Below are 27412 nucleotides of genomic sequence, written 5' to 3'. Positions count from 1 at the left end.
TTTTTTACAATCACCGGTTAATAACTATTAAATTAATATATTTAAATTAAAAAAATAAAACTTAAAAAAAAAGAGATGAAGTCTATTCGAACCGATGTGCCTTCCCTTTAAGATACAAATATTTCATTAATTAAAATTTTAATTTTAATTTCCATCGCAATAAAAAAGGAAGATACACAACTAGATGTTTCAACAATGCTAAATCCAAAATTTCAGCATCCTACGACTAATCGTTTTTTAGTTATGCGAGACACATATGTACGTACAGACGTCACGCCGAAACTAGTGAAAATGGATTCAGGGATGGTCAAAATGGATATTTACGTTGAAATATGAAAACCGAAATTTTTCGCGATTTCCTTTTCTTCCTACAAGGAAGTAAAAAAAATTAAAAATAAATAAAGAAGGAGATGAAATCTGAAGACCGAATTTTTCACGATCACATTACTTTATTTACTTCGTACAAGGAAGTACAAAGGAAAAAAAGGTTTTTTTAATTAAACATTTTTAAATATATTAATTTTGTTTTTGCGTTATTTTATATTTTTACATAGGTAATAATTTATATTTTAATTAAAGGAAGATAAAAACTATTTGCAAAAACGTTGTAAGTGTAGGAGGAGACATCAGTCTCAACTTTTTCAATAATAAATAAATCAATCACTTACTCACCTTCTATTTCGCTAATGGTTGGCTAGTGTAGAGTTCCTCTTGGAACTCATGTATCACACTTTTTTATGTTTCCCACTTCATTTGTTCAATGAATTTATCTTCTAATAGATAGAATATATCATTTTTTTACTCTTATCTTCATTCATGGCTTTATCTAACTAGCTTATTTTCTTCAGACGTCTTAGGAAAAACACCACAGTTGATTGTATTTTCCAATATCTTTTGACTTTATTATTTAGCTTTATCAGTCATTAATGATTGATGATTAACATAAGAGCTTTATATATTTCCATTTAGCTATCTACATATGTATGAATTTTTTTTTTTGGCATGCTTTCCTTAATGTGTTTACCGGATGATTTATAACTTATTATCAATAGAGGTTACCTGAATAATAAAATTAATAACCTTTCCGGAGGATAATAATCAATATTCCTTAAATTTTTTATATATATTTCAAGGCCATTCAACAGCCTTAATATTTTTAAATCCAAGAGGTTATGAGGTACAATTATTCATTTTTAAATTAATGTAATATTATTTATTTAACGAAATGGTTGTTCAAATCATTATGAACCCTCGAAATAAAAGCATTGTAATATTTTTTTTTTTTTTAATTAAAATAATTAAACATATTTTAATATTATTTGTTGTCTATGTAATAACTTTAGAACTTTTGTACAAAAAACAAAAAGGGAAGTTGTATTTTACATTTCCTATTCTCCTTTCTCATTTCGTTGTCAAACTAATAAAATAGATAAATTTTCTTATACAATGTGCATCAAAATGATTCATTCGATTTCAAAATAATTTTTTTTAAAGAGATAAACATACAACCTTGCTTGAATTTTAAAAACGTTTGCACGTGAAATTTTATTCAAATTTTTTCAAATGCTCAATATGGCCCCCAACCGACGGTCGGTATACATCTACACAATAGTAACATCCGGTATTCGGGCGATAACGTCTCGTGTTACTGCAATCACTGTTGTTTTGCGATTTTGCAAATCGTCCAATGTTGTTAGAAGAGATTCTTTCACAAAGCCTCCCAAGAAAAAATGATAACAGAAGATCAGGCGATCTTGGTGAAATGCAAGATCGGCAGACTCCTTATGATCCATCTTTGTAGAAACACATTGTTAGGAAACGCTCTAACTTAGAAATGACTGTGTGGTGGTGCTCTGTCCTACTGAAAAATGAATTCATCAGATTCTGCTTGTAACTGAGATAAAAAACAGCACCGTAATATTTTGAGATATGAGATTCCCGTACACCATTTCAAAAAAGAAATTATGGATCACAAAGCTTTTCTTGGGATAAAAAATATTGGATTTTGGAAAATCTCTCATGCTCGACAAATGCACATGGTGGCTCTGATCCTTATATCCTTATATACGTTGTGGTGGTTCACCTTTCCATTTAGATTCTCTCCCTTTTTCTCTTTCTCTCTCTTTTACTGTTTAGCCTCCGGAACTACCGTAAGTTATTACTTCAGAGGATGAGTGAGGATGATATGTAAATCAAGTGTAGTCTTGTAAGGTCTCAGGTCGACCATTCCTCAGATCTGTGGTTGATTGAAACCTAACCACCAAAGAACACCGATATCCGTAGTCTAGTATTTAAATCTGTATAAAAGTAACTTACTAGGATTTGGACCGCAGAACTCTTCACTTCAAATTCAGCTGATTTGCGATGACAAGTTTAACCACTAGACCAACCTAGTAGGTTATGAAACAAGGATTTGTCACTGAATACTAAGTGTGAAAAAAAAGTTTAATCTTCCGGCTTATCGAGGATATACTCACAAAACTGCATACGTCGTTGTTCATTTACTCCACAGAAGGCTTGTACCAACTGAATTCTGCACTTTTAACGTAATAAACATCGCTACAAAATTTCAAATAGTCACATGAGAACGGCTAGCTCTTGGTTGTCATGACAAATGAAATCTAGGGCTACATACCAAACTCTTCAGCTGCGTCAACTTCTTTGTTCAACACTAGTGTTGGACGTCAAGTCTAACAAGGGATGACATGCGGATTCTCCCTTATACACAATTCCTCTTTCTTAAAATTATTAGTGCCAAAGTCGAATCCCCTGAGCAGTAGTTAATGCAGTGCCAGAGGAGTATTATCGTAGTTATCACAGATTCAAAATTGTTGAAGAGGAAACGCAGAATGATTTCTGTTGCGAAGTCGTCGTGTTAACGCAGATTGAAGGGAGCAGGTCAAAAGGGAGGTACCTATCGGCAACCAAGTGAAACTGTAACATTCTCTTAATATTATATGATTAATTCGTCAGGTATGAATGGTTACGGAGTTTTTTTAAAGCGTTTTGATTTCGGATAAATCTTTTTGATACACTCTGTATTTTTAATAAAAAAAGAGACTAATTTCCATCTACGAGAAGTAATTATTTACATAAATTCTGGAACATTATATCCGTTTTGGGCAGTCAAAAATCTATGATATTAAAACAATAATCATAACGTTACGGGATAAATTGTTTTTATTCGAATTTGAATTTTTTCTGAAATTATGATAAAAAATAACTTTAACTGTCGATTAAATGAATAGGGCGGATGTATATATATATATATATATATATATATATATATACATAGACTGCTATTAGAAATTCAAAAATTTTCATTATACGTCTAATATAAAATTATTATTTTCCTCGGTAGTATAGATTTACAATGAAAGATTTAGTTCGTTGTCAAGTGATAGGCCATTTTTAAAGAAAATCTTCATCATTATTATTCATTTTAAGATGAAAAGTGTATTAAATTATGTGTATTTCCAGATTATAATGCTTTGTATCAAGCTGGAGTATAATTACAGTTTGCTAATCGATTTCAAGCCGACTAATGGAAAAAATAACTTTACTTAAGACCTAACATCTAAACTTCACTGGTAAAATCTAATCTTAAAAGTTTTTTTAATAAGATTTCAAACACTTTAACAATTACAGAACACTAAGGATAATTCACAATTTCTCAAATTCTTTATGAATTATATGAGTGATAATTTCCTTTCTTTAAATTGAATTCATTTATAACAGTAATTGAACCCAAGACAATAATATGTCAAAGGAAAGAAAAACACTTCCTTTTCACGGATTGAATATTATTCCTTATGATTAATTCCGAATCGGTTATTTTTTCACTTTTTTTTGTATTTGTATAAATTATATGTAAGATATATTTATATCACATAATTTAGTTGATTATACTATGGTTGAGTAGGCTTTGGAACAGTTTTTATTTTTCACTTCATTCGGGCATTTAATAAAATAAATTTACCTTGTGATCATCCAAGAGCATCACTAGTTTTAATTTCTGCAGCCACCTAGTAATTTCCACCAATCATTAAAATGCCTTCGTTGTTATCCGAGTCCTACTAAAATGACTGATATTAACGATTTTAGTTTGCACTTTTTCCCGTCCTGTTATAATATTTTATCGTAAACTTTCGATCTCTGAGACAGAATGGTAGTATCTATGCCTCTATTATTTGTCCATAGGTTTCGAGTTTGATTCCAGATAATATTTCTGTTAAGTTTTTCTATTTTATTTTTAATAATAAAAATTAATTATTTTTTCATAGGCTGTATTACATCATTTTTCGCATTATTAAATTCTCTACAAATTTTGATAATAAAATTTATGTATTTCTTTGTCATTAAACAAAGTCATTGTATTTCAAACCTAGAAGAACGTGTTTTTAGTCACCGAATTTGTCTTTATTAATTGGATATCCTTGAATAATTCCTTAAAAATTTCATTATGACCGCATTTCACTACGGAAACTGAAATCCGGGTGAAATTTTTCACTAACCGTAACCTGATAACAAAGCTTTTTTACATATTTATTTGTATGAATTTTTTCCCCTATTTCAAGCTATAGTTTCCTAATAATTCTCTTTCCTCCTGAATCACTCTGTAGGTATATATTTTAATTTAAAAAAGTTCGGTAAACTTTATTGTTAAATATTTTTATATTATACCAGAATTTAAATGTTATAAAACCTATTAGCTTTAACGAATTTAAGTAGAAGCAGGATATGACACTTAACGTAAATATTATTGTACATTTTGATTATTACGTCACGTTATATAAAGGATATATTCCTTTTCTTTTAAATAGTAGCAACAATTTATATAGTTATATATAATAAACTAAATTTAAGACGGACTTCCGTAACTACTTTACAGAAAACAACATAATACATTGGCTTAATGTGTTACGTAATATTGCCATAAAACTTTGTTACAAATTTGTCTCGTATGTTACTTCAAGCAGTTGCACTACTTGACGTAAAATATTATCTGTTAGAGAAATTGTTTCCCCAATATGTTTTTTATTTATTTATTTTTTCGTTTATATCATTACTAAAAATATATATTTATTTTATTAACTTTAAGTCCATAATTTTAAATTATTACTTAATTTTTTATTTTTTTTTTTATGGAAGATATTTAGGTTGTCTTCTTTTTAACAGTTTCAAAAAAAAAATAAGCTGTTTCAGAAAAATATTTGGAAAAATTATGTTAATTTTGCATAAAACCTTTTATGAGAATTAGTGTAGCGCATTTGACAAGAATAAATCCAAAACCTTAAAAAAAAAATTAAATTTTTTTTAATTTTCTAATATTCTATCGGTAAAAGTTTTTTTACACGGATTGCGAAGTAGTAAATTCTTCCAAAGGAGGAGCCATCTGTCATCAGTCATTCATCTGGTTTGATGTTATTCTTCATTCCTTTCTTTTCTCGCTAGTCTTTAACTGATCTCCGTAGTGGAGAGTGGTAAAAGTCTCAGTCTCTCATCTGAAGGCTCCGGGTTCAAATCTCAATCAAAATAGTATTTCTCATATGCTGCTAAATTTCCATTCCATATTCCTATACACAAGTTTCGAATTTATGTGCTGCAATAATCATAAAAAAAATCCTTATTTATATATATATATATATATATATATATATATATATATATATATATATTTCCAGTCTTAATTTCCGGGAATCACCGTCAGGTATTACTTCAGAGTATGAATAAGGATGATGATATGTATGAGTGCAAATGAAGTGAATGTAGTCTTGTACAGTCTCAGGGCGATCATTTCTGAGATGTGTGGTTAACTGAAACCCAACCACCAAAGAGCCGGCCTCTGTGGCGCGAGTGGTAGCGTCTCAGCCTTTCATCCGTAGGTCCCGGGTTCGAATCCCGGTCAGGCATGGCATTTTCATTTACGCTACAAATAATTCATCTTGTCCTCTGAAGCAATACCTAAGGTGGACCCGGAGGTTAAAAAAATAATGATAATAATAATCACCAAAGAACACCGGTATCCACGATCTAGTATTAAAATTCATATAAAAGTAAACTGCCTTTAATATACTCGCTATTCTTAGCTATATATTACATATGTTTCAATAATATTCAGTTTTTTAGTTCGTAGATGTAATTTTCTATATATTTCTGTAACATCACATTTTTTCTGTGTTTTCCTATCGTCTAACACAAAGTGCTTCACGTTAATATAGAGATTCTTTTTAATTCTTATATCTATGTAAGTGATAACCAATCACCTTTTGATATCTGGATTACTTTGTCCCATCTTTATAATTTTTTCTCACTTCTGGTTGTGCTTATTTAACTTAATTCTTAATTCCCATTATGTTCCTTTTTGTCATATATTTCATTCCTTTTGTTATTACTGTTATTTATTTTCAAACTCAATTTCTCTCCCATTTCTATATGACATTTAGAAAACATTTCTCTCCCTAATTTTAGTTTTTGTCAAAAGAACAATGTCATCTATGAATCTCAATATTTCATTTGTTCTTCTATGGCAAAGAGATTCCTCTTAATTTATTTTCAAATATATTACTTAATATTTCTTGTTTAATATTTTTTTTTAATGTGACAAACAAGTTAAAAAGCAATGGGAACAGGATATATCTTTGGCTATCAAATATCTAGAATGGATCATATCTTTCTTCATCCTCTAATATTAGCAATATTAACAAAAATGTTTTGCACAGATTAGACATGTCTTCTTTCTCTATATTTCAGTTAATTTTCTGTAATGTGTTAAACATTTTGTTCATAACGTGACCATAAACATATCTGTAATCTTTTAAAAGTCTGCCTTTCAAAATTAATCTGAGGGTCAAGTTTCCCAACTCACACTCTTTTGAAACATTTCTCTTCTGTACTCTTTTTTTTTTGAGCTTCATGTATTTGGTTCACTTCCAATGATATTAATGTGTTGGAATAATAGTTTCATATTTTGTTTACTCTTTTTGAACATTGTCTATTCTTTCTAACTACAAAGACCTCTTTTGTATTGTTTCCCATTAAAACTTCATATTCCCGTTTAAAGTTCAATTTTGTTTGTGTTCTCTAAAAAAAAGGAAATGCCGATAATTTATTTCTTTCTCTCTCGGAGAGAGAGAGAGAGAGAGAGAGAGAGTGAGTGAGGGGGCAAGATACATATATGTTACATTTTGAGTGTGTTTTATACTGTATCGTACTGTATAACTTATTTGTTTTATCACTCACTTTATAATTTGTATAGTGGGTCGTAGGCACAAGTTTACAGATGATCAAAATGCTTATATTAGTTATATCATAACCTCTGTATTGTCTGAAAAATATTATTTATATATTACAGTATAAATTGAAGCGAAAAAAATGATATTTTATCGAGTTTTATTTTTATTTTTTGTGTGTGTGTTGAATTAAAGTGTAACTGATTATTACAAAATATATTTACAGGCCTAGAAACACAATAAAATGGAACTTAACGGTTTGTGTAAAGGTGGTTTAACTTTTTGTATTTTTTAAAAATGTTTTATTAGTGTAATTTCATTAGTGTATTTCTCACTAGTGAGAATATTGATTAATACATGAGAGCTTTATTTGTTGAATTAAGTTGAGAACGAAAAAACTAAAATATGATATGGATACATGATATACAACATTTTGTATTATTTATTAATAAAACTTAGTTTTATTTTATTGTAAGTGAAGGATAAATTGTGTGATACATAAGTAGTGTGGGCGTAGCCCACATTACCCTCTATGTATATTATAGGCAAAGTTTAAGTGACGTACGATGACAAATTCCTCTTAAGTTGTATAAACTCGGTTTATTTTTTATCAGCATTATCCATTATAATCAGCCGATTGCGAAATACATCAGTCCACATATTTTAAACGGTCTAAAACGGAATTGAACATAAATATTAATTTAAAAAAGAAATTGGCACATCACTGAGCTATCTTGATTTAGTACTTGCTACAACCTACTTATAGTAATATGAGTAGATGATAAATGTTTTTAAACATTTTAATCTTGACCTAAATATTTCCTTTGATTTTTGCAGTATTATTTTCTTTTAAATTTTATTCATTATTTTCCACTACTTCTTTTAAGAAATTTACACGAATACAGTTTTCTTTTTCATTTTTCTTTGAACGGAATACACGTCACTGGAAGTCAAATTTCAAATGATTTTAGAAGATACTTAATATTCTTTTTATAAGATAACATTTTTTTTATACTTTATAAAGAAATGGGTAGGTAAATAAATTCTCAGAAAAGTAATGTATGGAAAGAGATTGAATTAAATTAAGTATAATAATAACAATTAAATTATTACATTCTAGTGCAAAAAGTGTTAAATTCATTGTGATACTTTCTAAGACTGAAATTCTATTATATATTTTTTTTAAATATATATTTATTCAATTATAAAATCTAGTTTTATATTAATTTTTTCGTTTTATTTGAAACCAATCCCTTGTAATAAACGTTTTAATGGCGTATACTTACTATTATAATTACGTCTATTACGCAAACCGACTCTTGACGCTTGTAAGCGTAGATGACAGTTCACGTATCTTATAACAGAACAGACGATGAAGCACCGCTTAACAATACAAGTAATGACGTTTTCTTTGTTTACGGAAGTAAAATGTGCCTTAGGTAACATTATTCTATATCACATTTGTCACTATAACGTCGCAGTTCTATTTATTCACAAAAGAGAGATTATCTTTTCTATTTCATTACCTTATTATTTAATTAATAAATTTTAATGATAGTTTTCAGTCGGTTCTATAATATAACCGACTGAAAATATAATTCTATTCTATAATAGAATTAAAAGTTGTAATTTATGAGTAATAATATTAAGTTTATGATTAACTTATTATTAAAAACATGGATGGAACTATGTCTCTCGCTAGACAAGATCATGTAATCACGCAATCATACACGTACTAATATTATAATGCAATACTATCGCGTTGCTTTGGGAGTGTATCAAAATAATCGATGATAATTGGCTGGCATTCAATATTTACTGATAATATTTATTAAATATTTACTGTGCAATCAGCTGTCATGATATTCTCAGTCATAAATAAAAACATGATACAGAAAAAACGTTTTTACTGTTTTTAAAATCAATAGTCCGAGTCAGAAATGTTTGTCAAGCTGCTAAGCAATAAAAACTTTTAGTTTTTAGATTATAGAGAATTTTAATCTACTTGCATTTCAGGTATCCTACGTTTGTAAACGTTTTACTTTATATTTTAGAGCGTAATTGAGGGTTGCTTCTTGTTTCCTTTTTCATAAACGTTCTTTTAATTGCTGTTAATAAATTTCTTAAAATTTTGTGTAGCCTTTCATTTTTTTGAATTAAAAAAAGAAAAAAGCTATTTGTGATGGAAACTCTAAAAGTGTAATAATATTTTACTTATTTTCTACCAATTCATGTAATAATAAATTAATTATTTTAAGAATATTAGTTGGAAAAGTAATGGTAAACCAAGAAATGAAAAAAATTGCAAAACAGTCTTTTAAATTTTATAATAAACTGATTTTTTAACTATTTAAACAGTTTAACTGCTGCACTCAAAACAAATTTTTTTTTTCAATTTCTAGACAAAATTTCATGTTAAATTATATATAATTTTAATTAAAAATCTGATGTAGACTCCACATAACTTCCTTTTGCACGTATTAAATTACAAACACACACTTTTTTAAAACTGAAAAGTACATAAAATTTTACTTCATTAATAACTTCTGGTATTTTTTTCTTTTTCTTTTTTTTGTTATTGAATTACTATTCATCGTAAAACATTTTTACAATCATAGATTAATAGTTATTAATAATTTAATATATTTAAATTAAAAAAAAGAGAACCGATGAAAAAAGTCTGATTCAAACCGATGTATCTTCGCCTTTTAAGATCCAAATATTTCATTAATTAAAGTTTTATTTGGCTGTAACTTTGGGAACCAATAAAAATAAGTACCACTTATAATATATCGTTGAAAAGGTCTGAATGAGAGCTTATTACTGCAGTTAAGAAAAAGTTCATAATCCAATTTTGTTTTGGATTTTGGGCTTTTTTCGACACTTCTGATTCAGTCGATTGCAATCAAAAGGGGAGATGCACAATTAGATGTTACGGCAGTCCTAAATCCAAAATTTCAACATTCTTCGGTTTGATAATTATTAACCTGTGATTGTAAAAAAAATCTTAACACTAAGTAATAATTGAATAACAAAAAAATAAATATATAAAAAGTGTATGTAATTTAATAAGCCTACAAGGAAGTCTTCTGGTGTCCACATCAGATTTTTTAATAAAATTGACTAAATACATTTTTTTCTCATAGCATTTCAGTAAGTGAAATACAAGTGGTACATAAAAAAAGATGAATTCAGCGAATGAAACTTAAACGGGGATCTTCTAATTACAAAACACTTTTCCCCTTTACAAAAATTATAAGGAAAAATTAAAGGAAATTAATTTAGCCATCTGAAATCCAAGAATTTAGATTTCTGTTATTTACAGTTTACACGGAAAAAATTTAAATCTAACTTTTTTTATTTCGCTGAACTTTTTATTTTATCTATAACTTCGTAATAACATATTTATTCAAAATGTACTTTGACGTGGAAAAATAAAATATTTCTAATGAAAGTTGCAATTTCAAAAAATTTATGTTCACTATCTAGAAGTTTTTATTATCAGTAACTATTTATATTTAACAATGATTTAGAAAAAACAGTCCAATCATTAATGCGTAGCACATTCCCCAGAATGGGTCTTAACGTTATTGCAGATCAAAACGACATAATTATTCTACTAATTAAATTTATTTTGTAGAAAATAGATGTTTTATTAGCAATTTAAAATTTATTTTTTGGAAAATAGTTTGGTAATTTTTGAATGATATACTGTTGGAATTTTCGTAACTTGCTCTATTACATTATAACATTTTTGTCTTGAAGAATTAGACGCAATAACGACAATTAGCAGATATAAACCACTATTATAATGAGACATCAAAACGGTTCTCGAAGCTCACCTGTATATACAACTTAAGACTCAAAATCGGGTCTAATACCATTCACCCTATTAATTAATAATTGGAATGAGTTCGAAGTTTTATTTGCCAGATTGATTGAGCCTACCATTAATTTGTACCTTCCAGATTCTTTACGTGTATATTAATAATTTAGTTAGCGAATAATTAGTGTAGGCTTAAGGTAAAATATTTCTAAAAATCCGATGATATATATTATAATAATTTCTAATCAAAATCAGAAAAATAAAATTTCAACTGGTAGTGTAAATGAAATATCTGGAAAAACAAGCTTTTCGAAGAAATGGTAACGTTATTAGTTACACTTGTTTATATGATTCCCCAAGTATGGGGTTTTAATATATTTGTGTGAAATAGCCATTTCATCTTTGTTTTGTAAATAATGATAACGGTTCATATTATCTACACAAATCGCTATACTTAAATGAATAAGAATGTTTGGGTTGATTAACTGGGGTGCCGTGAGGTGTAGTACTGTCTTGCCGAGAGCGTTCTTCGAGTATGACGAAGTGACACGCGGGACTCTGAGATAGAGCTGAGTGGTAGTAAGAGGTCTGGCCACGACTTCCTTATAGACCAGACTGGAGTCCATTTTTCTTAAATCGGTTAATTGGTGTATTTTATAGTGGGTGATGGAATGTAGGTCTGAATTTGGTTGTTACATATAACAAATTCTGAGTGGTATGAGTTTGGCATTGCATTTGACTCGTTACTTAGTCGATGTTTGAAGCATTTACAGTCACAAGCGTTTGTATTGTAATTGAGCTAGGCGCGAGATTCGTGCTTCCGTGAACTCGATTAGCTAGTTCATAGGGTGATGCTACGGTATAGGAAAAGTTAAGATGTCTAAGCCTACAACGAAGACGTTGGCTGAGTTATTGGTTTTTTACTGATGTAGATATCCGTCGAGGCATTCGCATCGGTGGCATCCCGACTGAAGCGTGGCTAGTGACTGCGAGATGTAATCAGTTAGAGCCGGGGTCGGCAACCTGCGGCTCGCGAGCCACATGCGGCTCTTTGGATATGAAGCTGCGGCTAGTTCCATACGCAAATATTATTTATTTTATCAAAAAAAAAAACATTTAAAAATCGTTCTGAATCGATTAACGAGGATTAGACACTGATTCTATCTCTTTTCCATTTGTACTCGCTTTTCATCGCCCCCTCCTCCGTGACACGCGTCGTCACTGTCGTCAGTCCGTCAGAAGCCCTCGAATGACGCCGTCGTCGGATGTTTCTATGTAGGTTTTAATTCGCTTTCGACGCAAGACAATTTGGCGTCTTCACCAGCGCTTTGGCTGTGACGTATAGTTTGTTGTTTCAAGTAAAAGGGTTAGAAGCGAATTATCTTCTCAAAGTTATGTATGTACATATATATAATAATAATAAAGAAACCGAAGTAAAGATAGGTAACATAATAAGTATTATATTTTTAAAATACATATTATACATATTATACATATTTTTTTCCAAATAAGATACCTAACTACTTTTTTTGAAGTCAATAAGAATTGTCAAAAAAGAAACAAAAGTACTACTGTTGGATATCACCTCGAAAGTGTTTTTATTAAAATATACATTTAACAAATTACCTATTTTATTATTTATCTATTTTATTGCTTTTATTATTTAAAAATTAGCGTTAAAATAATAATTATTAGTGTAAGTACCTATAAATTGTTATTTAATAACCCTATTTACGAAAAAAATTTTATGGCTCTTTAAAAACTTTGAAATTTTGTAAATTGTAATTTTTGACTCTTCCGACTCAAAAGGTTGCCGACCCCTGAGTTAGAGGGTTTGAAGACGACCTTCGGTAAAGCTCCTCCGGGCTTGGAACGGAGCGGGTGGTGTGGCGAACGAAATCGCCACAAGGTTCCAATCACCACAATCTTCCCCTATGGGATTGGGATGATTAACTCGGGCATAAGTTTTCTGCCATTAGGGTAGCTCCTATCACGACTGGTGCTCTTCATCCTTTTTTTTCGGACCCTTTTTTAAACACAACAAGGGGTGACCGGTAACTGCCTGAAAGACGTTGCCTCTATCGCACCCGTTTGTCGTGGCGTAGAAGCGCCCCCCTATCCTTTGAGCTTTCTTTAAGTCCACCCGTCGGGGACCCCCTGGTTCATCAGAACATCCCGACTTTCCCTTCTGGAATGCCGAAATGCCCTTCCCCAGGAGGGCTGCTCTTTACCTTGTATTGTCCTTTCCTATCCTCTTTCTTACCTTCCATTGACCAAGCCTTCTATCACATCTACTAATAAACACACCTTCTCATACAATGTCCTAGAAAGTTCCTTTTCCTATATTCAATCACATTTAACATTTTCCTGTTTTCTCCAATTTTCTTAAGACTTCTTCATTTGTTACATGATCTTGCTCTCTGACATTTATCGTTTTGCACTACGTCCACATCACATGCCTGAATTCGGTTTCTGTCTGCCTTTTTCATCGTCCATGTTTCAGTTCCATAAATCATCACACGCCAAATAAAAAACTTCATTAATCCTTATCTGTGTATTAAGTTTAACTTAACACACAGCAGTATTCCCTTCTTATTAAATGCCTGCTTACTTCTTGATATTCTTGTCTTAATTTCTACTGTGCAAGTCAGGTCATCAGGTATAAAGCTCCCTAAGTACTGAACTTTTTTCACCTGCTCTAAAACTTCATTTCCTATTTTAATCTCAATCTAATACATTACATTTTGTCTTCTTTTTGTTGATCCCCATATTTTAACTTTTGCAAGCTTCATTTAATTCATAAAGAATTTCATTTAGTTTACTTGGGCTTTCCGCTAGTACCGCCTTGCCATGTCATCAACAAAACGTATGCATTCTATTATTCTTCCCCCAATCTTTATTCCTCTTTTCCCATTTAATTATTTCTTCCAGATAAGAAGAGAAAAAATTAATTTATCAGATTAGTCGAAATTGAAAAATCCTGTAATTTTGGTAAAAAGATTGTAAGAAAGTTCTTAATTAAATTGATACGTGTATTACATTTTAACGTAATAAAATTTAACTAAAAATAATTTCATGCACAAAATTTTTTTAAATATTATATAATGATGATAAAGTTAAAATATATAAGAAAATAAAGATAATAAGACAAATGAATTGAATAATCTAACCTGGAAATGTAGATGAAACAAAATGGTAAGTTCCACTTGCAGTTCCAGCAGGTCTGAATCCATTATGTGGTGACAGAAGTAGATTTAGCTGGTTAAAACTTTCTTCATCAGTTGGTAAATTTAACGGTAATATAACTTCCGGTTGGCCGGAAATTAATTCTTCATCAGTTGGTAATTTGTTATCTTCAATTGTAGGTAAAGTGTTGACACTATTTACTATTATAGCCACCACAAGTATTAGAAGTGGCTCCATCTGTAATAAAAAATAAAATAATAATAATAAAATTATTTACTTAGTTTCTCTGAGTTATTGTTTGACTTTTAATTCGGTTTAATTTTATTTATTTGATAATTTCTTATTTTTGGTATATTTATTTAGTAATTTATATCCTTTAAAATAAAGGACTTGTAATTAAAGTAAATTAAATTAGCCCAACTTGTCTTTGGTTATATGTTTCTGGTCTCGTGAGTAGAATTCACATAATTGGATTTCACAACAAAGGAAACTTATTATCTCTGTAAACAGTTATATTTTATTTTTTAAATTATATCTGTAATACACATTTGTTGTAGTAACGTACAGCTGGGCAGAATGTAGTTAATGTACAAAATATCACTAAAACGGTGTACATCGTATAAAAAATATATTTACGCTACTTTAATTATAATTTTTTAATTTTCAGTTTGTCACTTTATGAGAAAAAAAATTAATGTGAACACGAGATGACTTCCTTGTATGCCTATTAAATTACATATACACATTTTTTTTTTGTTTTTTTTTTAATTAAAAGTACATAAAATTTTATTTCATTGATAACTTCTGATATTTTTGTTGTTGAATTATTCGTAAATTTTTTTAAAATCTTAGATTAATAATTATTTATAAATTATATATTTAAATTAAAAAAAAAAAGAGGGGCGAAGTCTGATTCGAACCGATGTATCTCCGCCTTGTAAGATAAAAAAATTTCATTAATTGAAGTTTTATTGGGCTATAAGTTTGGAACCAATAAAAATAAGAATCGCTTATAATATTTCGTTGAAAAACTCTCAATTAGGGCTTATTACTACAGTTAAGAAAAAGCATAAAATCCAATTTGTTTTTATTTTGGGCTTTATTGACACTTTTGGTTCAGGGGAGGTGCACAACTAGATGTTATAACAGTCCTAAATCTAAAATTTCAACATTCTACGGCTAATAGTTTTTGAGTTATACGAAATACGTACGTACAGATGTCACGCCGACGTCACTAGTCAACATGGATTCAGGGATGGTCAAAATGGATATTTCCGTTGCAATATGAAAACCGACATTTTTCACGATTACAATATTTCGTTGTACTAAGTACAAGGAAGTAGAAATATTTGAGTAAAAATTTTAATTCATGTGTTTTACCGCTTACACATCCTATTTCATGTGATCTTACCAAAACACATCCTTTAAAAATGTCTAATTTTCACACTCGTATTGTATGCATGTGTGTGTTTATACGTACACTCTTTGTAACACACCACTGCTTATGTCCATAACATACAATTACTTCATTTAATATCACATAGTAAAAACATATAAGTGATTCAAGCGAAATTCATCATTATTTTTATTAATAATATTTAGATTTAAATAAAGTATTGGAAAACGTTAGATCATCCTTCAACAGTTAAACATAGAAAAATGAAATTTAACTCCTATATCGAACAATCTAGTTTTCACTTATGAAACAACCGCATACCCTCATGGGGAGGAACTCAAAATTTTAAAATAGAAAAGATAAGAATGTGATACATCATCTTAAGAAGCAGTAAAAAAATAAAATTTTGATCGTTCTACGACAGTCCTAACCAAAATGGCGACTATTTATAGTTTTTAAGACGTTAATTTAAAAATTTGGCTGAAGTATCATTCAAATACTGATCACACTGAAACATAACAAAAATAAGGAAATAAGAAGAAATTCTTTATCAAAGAAAGGAATACATACATTGAGTTAATGAGGATATGTTTGTAGATGATTTTATGAAGAGCTGCCTTTGTAAATAATATTGTATTGTTGTATGATATTTGTTCTTTGTTAAATGTTTACTTTGTCGAAGCACGCGGTGGTTCTGGCATACAATAAAGTTATGCTCTCTGGTTTAAGCGTACATTTTGTCTCTTAGATATATCAAAATAAAAATTATATTTTTTATTATTATACAATAGATAATTTTGTATGACATGCACCTAAACAACTGATTAGTTTCATCGTAAATGTGATGTGTTTTTTCCCTTTTTTTGTAGGTAGATTTTTTTGGGGGTTATGCTTCTGCGATTTCTTTGTTCTTTCCAGCTATTAAAGCCGATTAAATTCTCATTTGTTATCTCTTAAAAACAATATAGCAAACACATGACCGTAATAATAAAATCAGATTTCTTAATTCATAATCAATGTAGAATTGCAGTAATAAAACGTTATAGTGCTCTTAAACAACCTTAACAGAACACCGTTCCAAGTTATTATTAGTTTTCTACGCCTGTATAAATATTAATACCTAATAATGAACAATAATTTGAGTAAGAAGAAATTGTAAGTAATAAAATAAAATTCGATAATAGATCACGCACGTAATTCAATAATTATAATAGATAATATATACTAACATAAGCGAAAAAAAAAAGTGGATTATAAACTTCAGTACAGCCAATTGACTTATAGTTTACGTGATTGCAAGTTTGGGTTGCAAACGTCTATTAATTTTTCATGTATTATATGATATTATATGACGGTAATTAAAATCGGCCAAATTCAGTTAGCGTAAAAATAATTGCAGTTTGCGACGATACCTTCGTTTTTATTGTGCAATTTTTTTAACTGAGATACAATAATTTAAATACAAACGCCATCTTTCATGGTGACCACTATAATATCCGTACTGAATATATAGTAATAAAATCTGTTATATTTATTAATAATAATAGTAATAAAATAAATTAACCATGCTTGATTATAATATATGAAAAAGTAATAGACGCTTGCAATCGGTGCTTGTATCATAAACTATTAAGTCAATTGGCTGTACTGAAGTCTTTAATCCACTGTATTTCCGCATACGTTGTTGACTTGGTTGTGCTGTAGTTTGATTTTTCTACTCTCTTAAGTAATTGCTTCATACTTATAGTGGAGTTTATGAGATATTTTATGTACCTCTAATAGCCTTAAATGAATAATAAGCTGTTTTTACTGGTTAATAAAATATCTTGTAAATCTTTCCAGAATATATTAAATACAATCCAGGATTTATTTAATTATTAGATATATATGTATATTTAATAATTAAATAAATATATATATATATATATATATATATATATATACCTATTACTATTATTTATGTTTTATTTATTAAAAATACGGTAAACAATGAGTAGTTGTCCATTTATTAAAGCTTTTGTTTTGGGTTCCTTCAAACCGTTAAGTTGTAAATCCGATTATGTTGTGTGGTATATATTTTACCTCACTTAACGATGTTAGCTTAGTTTGTTATAAGAGGATTGTTGACTCTGTATTAAACAATGAACAGTAAGATTCTGTTTTTGATTTCATAATAAGATTCAGTAAAAACTAGATAATTCCACTTTTTAGGGAAAATACAAAAAAAAGAACTTTTATTTGAATGTGCCTAAAATTTGCTTGGTTTTTTGATACTAATCTTATGATCAATTAAAACTTATTTACTTCGAGTTTAACCCAAATTATGTTTTTACAAATAATAGTATTGATAAAGTTTTCTTTCATGATTTTGAAATATCTGATGTGGACACCACATGACTTCCTTCTACGCCTATTAAACTACATTACACATTTTTTCTGCACTTCATTTAAACTTACTTCATTTGAAAGTGAGATACGATCCTCCAATTCTTTAATAAAGCACGTGCTTGAACGCGTGGGCGGTAGCGATGAGCACGGGGACTCTCGCACCCCCGAGAGAAAAATACCGAGCCCGGCTCCCGGAGTGGGGATCCAGGGACGGCATAGCCGGGCCTGGTGGATCCTACTCTGGGGGTTTTTAGGCGGGCGCAGAGTAAGATCCGACCGGCGGGCCGAGACGTAGAGGCTCGTTAGAGTAAAGGTCACTCACCTGGGCGGTATATTACAAAACTGCAGGATCCGGCCCGGGGGAGAAGAAAGGAAAAAAAAATTCGTATTAAAGTGGACAGTTTCAGAATTGCATTGTGGTGGACTCCACAGTGCATCACATTTTTTTTTGTGGTGTCCGTATCAGTATTTTATATTAGTTATGTATTAATTTTGTTTCACGTCGCTCAAGTAGTTTTGTGGTGTAAGTGAGAACGTGTCGAATCCGTAACCATGCACGCATCGGTTCGAATCCGACTTCATATTCATGTTTCTTTTCATTTTTTTTTTTTAATCTAAATATATTTATTTATTACTTATTATTAACCTCTGTAAAAATTTTTGAATTAAAATGAAAAGTACATAAAGTTTTATTTCACTAATAACTTTTGATATTTTCATTTTTTTTTAAATTATTATTACTATTATTGGATTATTATTTATTGTAAAACGATTTTTACAATCAGAGGTAAATAATTATTAATAAATCAATATATTTAAATTAAAAAAGTTAAAAAAAATGTACGTATATGAAGTCGGATTCGAACCGATGTGCCATCTCCTTGTAAGAACTAAATATATATCATCTGTCGATGAGGGGCTATTATTGCAGTTAAGAAAAAGTCAAGAATCCAAATTTTTAGATTTTGGCCTTTTTTGAACACATGTTGTCCAGTCGATTGCAATAAAAAGAGAAGGAGAAGCACAACTTGCTGCTACAACAATTTTAAATTCAAAATTTCAACCATATTTACCATATTTCAGAATATGGTAGCGTTAACTGATATCATCTTATTTTGCAGTATTTTTTAAAAAGAGTATAAAATTTTATTAATTTTTTTACGTTGTTCAATACATTATTTTAAGTTAAAATGATCCATATTAAATCCAAATTGATTAGAAAATAAGACAAAAAATTCTAATAAGAAAAATGCAACCTCTGAAAGTTAAAAGTTAGAAAAATACACATGATCATAAAACGCAGCATAAAAAATATACGGTATTTTTTTTATATCTTCATACCAATAAAATAGCATATATTTTATGCTGTGTTATTATGCTAATTACAAGCACAATGACGCCGAATCCTGTACGGTATTATTTCGCTCTTTATTGTTTTTCTTTCTATTTAAAGAATGTAAACATGAAAAAAAATTTTTATCAAATTCTATCTTATTACTTGTGAAAAAGTACTGAAATATTGGAAGGATATTAAAAAAATTAAAAAAAAAACCTGCAAAATGAAATTCACTAACTGTCATTAAAAAATTAAGACATCTAGTTGGTAATATGTAGATCGATGAAAACCGAAGGAAAAAAATCATAAGACAACATCAAATTCTCATCCCTGACAGCAAATTCATTGAAAAAATTTAGTATTATATAAAATTGTTTTTAAAATAATAATTACTATTATCTTTTCTGCTAAGACCACTATAGTTTCTATGTTGTGTACTGTTTACCTTAGCTTCTGTAGAAAATTGGTGCCGCTTCATTTAATAAATATCTAGTTGCGATTATAATCATTATTATTGTGAATTGTAAATATTATTCATATACATGTGAATCTTTATATAAGTTATTGAATCCATAAATGTAATTATAAAACATTGTATTAATGATTGAATTAATTCTAAAAGATTGTAGTAGATCTACTACAGTCTCCGACTGGAGACTGTAACAGGACTCCTGGAATAGGATTTGAATAGGACTCGAATAGTGATGCGCTTATTTATATACCGTATATGGAACCGCTGAATCGTCAGGAGCCAACTGCATCTAAAAGGAACCGAATGAAGTATAAAGAGCCGAATGAATCCGACGAAGCCGAAGATCTTTAAATTTAAGTCCTATATTAAATGAAAATTAAAGTTGCAACATTTAAACATGAGCAAAAAAAAGCGAAAATTTATAAGAGTATTTAAAAATTAAATAAGTCATTTAAATAACCCTGAGTCTCAACAGCTTAATTCTTTTAACACATATTGACGTGTTTCGGAACCACTCCATTGCCAAAACTTACATTTGTGCTGGTACTTTTAAATTTCTGTTAATATTTATATAGAGTTTAGTCAACGCCCCTCCCTATATTTGACGTCATGACGTCATCTGGCCTTCTTGTTTATTTGTCGTTAATTTTATACTTATCTTTTCATTTTATTTATCTGTTTTCAGTAAATTGCAGTTCTTGAAAAAGACATCTGCTTGATTGTTGATCTGTTGAGTTATGATCCTTTTTATTATTACTTTTTAATATGAAGATTTCTACATTTTCTAAACTATTTCTTAAATATTATTGTGAATTAATTTCATTGATTCTTCCATTTCCATTGGGATATGTCCCGCTTTTATTAAAATCGTTGCATTATCAGACTCTTGTTTTTGATTTTTAAAAGATCTCATGTGTTTGCTATATCTTAATTTTTATTTTCTTCTCTGTACACTCATAAATAACAGTTAAAGTTTTCTTACTTTACAGATAACCGAAAAAGAAATTAAATTATAAAATATAGAATAGAGGTAACTATAATAACTAAACAGACTTTAGACGAGGAAAGGTCCACAACTTACCCCCAAGGGGGCTTGGGCTCTACGACTTAAAACCTTCCCTTTTAAGACACAAATGTATCCTGAAAATTTCAAAGCAGTCGGTTTGTCAAAAAACAAACAGATAAATTTTGTCTTTATGTATATATATTGGGCAAGAAAGATTTACGGATGCACTTTATTGCTCATAATATTTTGTGGTATAAACCTTACATTATCATACAGATATAAGGGGCTCTAAGATTTGTTCAGTTGAAGAGTTTAATTGGTATAAATTACATTTTAAATTAATTTCTTACAATCAGAATTTTCACAAGAAAAATAATTTTTAGTTATATGTAACCATATAATATATTCACTATTAACCATATGCACGGGAAGAGGTGGCCGGAGGGTCTTGTTGTTGTTAAGGACGTGGACGTATTCATTACGAAGGACGAGTTCCTAAAGGAATTTCGTCAGGTTATAGTGGAGTCGGTCTCACTAGATATACTATCCATGCGGCCGGCATTTGGGGCGACGCAAATGGTCACATTGGCAGTGCCGTCTCTCTTGCCGGACAAGCTTCTGTCCGATGGGCGAATTCAAATTGGGCGAGTGACCTGCCAGGTGATGCACCTTTGATGACTTATGTTTTCGGTGCTAGAAGCCAGGCCACAGGGCCAAATTGTGTCTTGAAACCAGATCGCAGCGGCCACTGCTTTACCTGTGGCGAGCCTGGCCACTAGCGAAAGGACTGTTTGCAGGAACCTCGGTGTTTCACATGCAAATTGCATGAACATGCGCCTGGAGGCCGTGGATATAAGGCGACTTCGCCCATGTTATGAATTCGTTGGAGTTTGCCCAGCGAAACTGCGGTGTTTGTAGGGGACAGCCCCATCCGGAAGGGATGGGAAGCTCCGGTGTCCCACAACCAATGATAAGATGGGAACTCCCTTGCAGGCATCATTGGGGGGGAATGCAAAACCGTAGTCCCGGTGGGGGATCCCTCCGAGGGTTTCCCATTAGAGGCAGGGCGTCAAGACCGGAGTCCCGGCGGGGAAATCCCTTGGGGATTCCCGGCTAGAGGCTGCGCATGTAACACAAGACTGAGTCCCGGCTACCTGGGTGGAGACTAGCGCCCTACCGGGGTAATTTGAGACGAAGGCATCCCTCGGAGCTGAGTTTATGCGTAATTGCCGATCTGGTTCCCGGGGGGGGGGGAGATTAGAGCCGAAAAATAAAGAAAGAACCATATACTCGTGTATGTATATATATAAAACTTTATTAAAATTAAATGTTTTTTTTTTTTTACTATTACTTTTCTCTACTAGTGATTCTTTAACAATGGAAATTAGAACTTTTGTTCGTTGTAAGCTTTTTGGAACCGTTTTTTATTGATATTTTAAGAATTATAAGATAAATTAAAAGACAGTATTAGTCTTTCTATTAAGGAAAAAGAAAAGATGATTTTTTTGTATTTGAATTAACGAGGTATCAACTGTTTTACAATTTTTTTTCTTTTGTTTCGTTCAAAAGACACTTTTTTATGGCAGAAGAATAGAATTCCACGTTGATTCCATCAGTCTTCTTACTTAATATTTCTATTTTCCCACTGTCTTTTTAAAAAAGATTAATCTGTATTGAATATACAATTGTTAATGAATGAATCTAAATATCGAAGTCATTTTTCACTTGTCTTCTATTATGCAGAAAATAATTTTTCTCTTATTTCATTGTACAGTTACAAATACGTTATTAAAAGTATTGAAAGCACGGAAGGATATATAATTTTAAAATGCGATATTTTAGGAATTTTTTGATTTCTTTTCTTACATTTCCCTCTACGTATTAATTTAATTACGACACATTAATTTTGAGTAATGTTAAGACGTTTCGATTAAAATTTCTCCCTGATATGTTTAACAGTAGTGCTTGTTATGCATAATTTATTATACATATTAACGTGTGCAAAGTGACAACCTAAATGAAAATTAATGATATTAGATGAAGACTGTCTTCTATTTATGGTGTATCATTTCTGCTTTTATCGATGGGAATGCGCTATGATATTATTAGATATATTATATAAATGCTTGTAGTGCACTTAGGTAAAGCAAGAGATGCACAGCTTTGTTTTGTCTTGAGTTATTCATTTCGACATTTAATTGAGATATATAATCTTTTACGTACTACAATAATTTTAATCGGTTATAAATTTTAATAGTATAAGCTAGTTGAATTCCAGTACTTGATTAATTAACCAGTAGTTTATGATTGTATAATATTTAACTGATAAAAAAATTTTTAACCGATTAAAAAAGAGAAAAAAAATTGTAATATTAATTTTTTTTTTATTTATGAATTTGTTCATTTATCATAGAAATTATTAAAATCTTTTTCACAAAAAGGACTATGTTACAACCGAATTGAAATTATCTTTACTTTTCTAAAGGCGAAAAAATGGAGACCAATTTTTGCTTTAATTATTTTACAGCTAGAATAATTTGAGTAAGACCAATGTATGTATTAAAATTTGAATAAGTTGTAGGGCTAACACTTAATTTTCTTTGTGTAGGTTGACTGTTCAAGGTTCCACTGAAGTGGATAAATTTAATCCTAATCACTCCTTGATACTATTTCCCGAACCCCGTTTGTTTTTTATAAATTTTAGTTGTTTTCCATAGTTATTCAGAAGTGTGGCAATCCATAAGTATACTACTACATAAAAAATGACCAGCCAACGGACCTTGAATGAACAACTAGATATCTGTTGAACTAGATACCTGCGAATTATCAAACAAATCAGATTTTTTTTTTTTTTTGCTTTCTGATATGGCCACATAAGCTTAAAGCTTGTGCAAGAGATATGGAAATGGGGTTTTGTAGCGTATGAAAAACGCCATGCCTGACCGGGATTTAAACCCGGAATCTCCGGATGAAAGGCGGAAATGCTACTAAAGAAATAGAATTGAAAAAATAAATATATATAATAATATATAAATGTTTCGTTGTTTCGTAAACGTTACAGACTGAAAGACTATACTTTTTTCTAAATAAGAATGCTTAGCAATTTTTGAAATGTTATAATGTATTGATTGAACCAATCCTAAGAAGTGATTGGCTTTGAATCATGCAATTGTTGCTGATTTCTGTTTTGGCTTTTTCCCTCGACTAAATAAATTGATTATTTGTTTAAAAACATAAGTTTTTACCCGATATTGTGCAAGTTTGCATAGAGGCAATTACTTAATGTTGATATTTATGACGATTCCGCACCCACTAAATTGAGTTTAATAACACTATAGAGAAGTTTGAATTTACATCGTGTTTGCAACACGATATAAATTTTTATAAGAATTACACAATTATTACGGAAATATAATCTGTATAAAAACATGATGTAATTAAAAAAATAAGTTATACATTAACTAAAAATGTAATCTTGTGTATGTTCGCAATTTTTAAGCCTGCAAAGGACGCTGGTCAGGCTGATATCAATTATTCTATTATGAATTACCTTGGTGCGAAATTTTCACTATACGTAAGCACCGATATCTCTCTTAAACTGAAAATTCTTTAATTTTTATCTCACTTTAACGTATTGCATTAGGAGCAGCTATTAGTAGTAGTTCAACCAACCATTTTCTACTTCCTTTAAGCACTTTATTCCTCCATTTTTTATTATAGCACTTTCTTATAAAAAGAAGTGCTTGTACATTATATATATTTTTAAAAAAAGGTGGAAAAAAAATTTATAACTATATTATTAAAGGTGGAAAACTAGAAAAAATTTATAACTTGGTTTGTAATTTCACAATATTTTTCTATTAAGTTTTGTTCTGTTTTGTTTTTAATAATGAAAGTTGATTCATTTTTTCGTGTTTCATAGACTTTATTACATCAATTTTCTCAGAATTAAATTCTATATAGATTTTGATAATACAATTTAAGCATCTATTAGTTATTTAACAAAATTATTGTACTTGTGTTTATCGTCACCAAGTTTTTCTGTTTTTACGTTGGGTATCATGAAAACCTACGGTATTTTAATACAGTTTTGGAATCTATTTTATCAAATTTTTCAGTCAAAAAACATAAGAGACCGTCAAGTTTATCCCTTATAACACCTCTTAGATATTTCAGTATGACCTCATTTCACCGGGGGAACTGAAATCCGGGCGAAATTCTTCGCTATCAGTAATTCGATGACAAAGCGCGTTTTCAGACATATGTTTATATGAACTTTTTCCCTTATTTCAAGCTGTAGAACCAGTTCTTAAATTATTCCCCTTTCCTCCTGAACAATTTTGTATACATTTAAAAAAAATCTATGATTTTTTATAATAAAAAGTATATTATTGTTAATTTAAGTAAATAAAAGAAATAAACTCACCGGATTAGTCTAGTGGTAAACTCGTCGTCGTAAATCAGCTGATTTCGAAGTCTAAATTCTCAGGCACAAATCCTAGTAAAGGTAGTTAGTTACTTTTATTCGGATTTGAATACTAGATCGTGGATACCGGTGTTCTTTGGTGGTTGGGTTTCAATTAACTACACGTCGCAGGAGTAGTCGACTTTAGTTTTTTCAAGACTTCAAATCTACCGGTACAGTTACATTACACTGATAGGTCGCTAATGACTTTAATTGTTAATGCGATTATAAATAAAAGTATTTAAAAATAAATAAATTCGTAAAAACATTTTTTTTCAGAAACTTTTAAGGTGGACATAATATAATATCAAATTCAAATTAGAGTTATCGAGATTCTTTGATGTTAGGTGGGTGTTTCTCAGGGCTCTGTACTGGGCCCTGTATTGTATTCCACATTCGCTGCGGACCTTCTAGCCCTAGAGGATTGCATCGTCGCCACATTTGCCGATGACACTGCTATCCTGGCCGTTAACGAAGACCCTGGCCTAGCCTCACGGGAGCTACAAATGGCATTAGACGGTGTCTGCGCGTGGCAGAAAAAAATGGAGGATTAAAATTAATCAAAATAAATCGAAGCACGTCACATTCGCTGACTTTACCTGGATCGGCGTTTGACCTGGAAGTGTCACGTGAGGATGAACAGAAAAAACTGAACGCAAGGTGTAGGAAACTACATTGGCTGCTACGGAAAAACGCAGGCCTCACTTATCCAACAAGATATTAATTTACAAGGCTCTCCTGCGATCAATCTGGACGTATGGTGTGAAGTTGTGGGGAACAGCTAATAGTACTAGTAACATAGAAATTATACAACGCTGCCAAAACTAAGTAACGAGGACAATTGCTGAAGCATCATGATGATTCACACGGAATGATGAAATTCACGATTATCTAGAGCATCCATCGGGGTTCGTGAGGTTGCCAGGAGCTCAGTGTTAAATACCAGCCGAGATTAGAAAATCACGTCAACCACTTTGGAATTAATCTACTCGATAATCTGTTGTCTTATCGATAACAGCAGGGACGTCCGATGGTTGAAACATCTCCATGTACTCGACTTAAGGATTGCTGCATGACAGTTTGAACTGCGAGAACACCAAATCTAGTAGTATTGTTTTTATTTTCCTTTGTTTTTGTTTTTTATTTTTATTCTTTAATTAATGTTTGGTTTCTGTAGACTATGGGGTATTGAGATAAATACTTTTAAGATTTAAGACTGTACTTGAAATTCCATATTGGACTTTAAGATTACTTGTAACTATTTTTGTAAATTACTTATTTTGGGAGTTCCTTAGAAACCTCCTTATCACGTGCTTTTTGTCAAGAGACTTACTTATGGCTCCACCTGTGGAGCCGATTGTAATTGTACTAGTTATTGAACAAAAAAAAAATTCAAATTAAAAAAATTGTTTTAGACTTAATAATAAATATTATTTTATTATTATTTACATTTTTTTTTTATTGTTTTATTGACAACTTTAGATATTTTAACCTTAAAAAACCAAATACTTTCGCCAGCCAACATTCGCTAACGAAGCGTTTGCGAACCTATGTTTATGTGAACTTTTTTATTTATTTTCACCAGTAGAACACATGTTCTGAAAGTTTGTTACATTCTTTGTGATTCATAATGTAATTTACTTGTGATTGTTATTCAGCTTTTATTCAGAAAATAATGTTGGAGTAACAGCCGAATTTCTTTTTGGAAGAAAATTAGTAATAATCACTGCTTCTACTAAAAGGACTTTTTATTTTTACAATTTTAATTTCTTTACTTTATTATATGAACTAATAAACTGTAATTTTATATATATATAATTAGAGTTAATGTACATTTAGAATTGTCTATATATATGATAAACAATTCGAAACACATTTTCAAATAATAAATTAAAAATATTGCATATAATAGATGTAATCCATACAAGATATACATATACGCGCGCGCGCGCGCGCGCGTGTGTGTGTGTTTACATTTACTTTAACAGTTTTTTAATTTATATATTTTACGAAATTTCTTTTCACTCAATAATGTTCGAATTTTTTCATTACTGAAGTTTCTTCTATCCAAATATAAAGATTTATAGAAGAGTAGGAATACAAGG

General features: G+C 30.2%; 1 protein-coding gene across 4 annotated transcripts in view; it reads right to left on the bottom strand.

Annotated features, from left to right (window-relative positions):
* LOC142328035 (uncharacterized) overlaps window positions 1–27412 on the bottom strand; it is a 460868-nt gene that overhangs the window by 142214 nt on the left and 291242 nt on the right. For all 4 annotated transcript variants that reach the window (XM_075371480.1, XM_075371483.1, XM_075371482.1 and 1 more), the window contains exon 2: window positions 14229–14481. In XM_075371480.1, the coding sequence (XP_075227595.1) occupies window positions 14229–14481 (253 nt within the window). The remainder of the gene's footprint in view (window positions 1–14228; window positions 14482–27412) is intronic.

The sequence above is a fragment of the Lycorma delicatula genome, chromosome 7, assembly GCF_047948215.1.
Source record: "Lycorma delicatula isolate Av1 chromosome 7, ASM4794821v1, whole genome shotgun sequence".
Classification (NCBI taxonomy): domain Eukaryota; kingdom Metazoa; phylum Arthropoda; class Insecta; order Hemiptera; family Fulgoridae; genus Lycorma; species Lycorma delicatula.
This window is presented reverse-complemented; position numbering and strand designations above follow the sequence as displayed.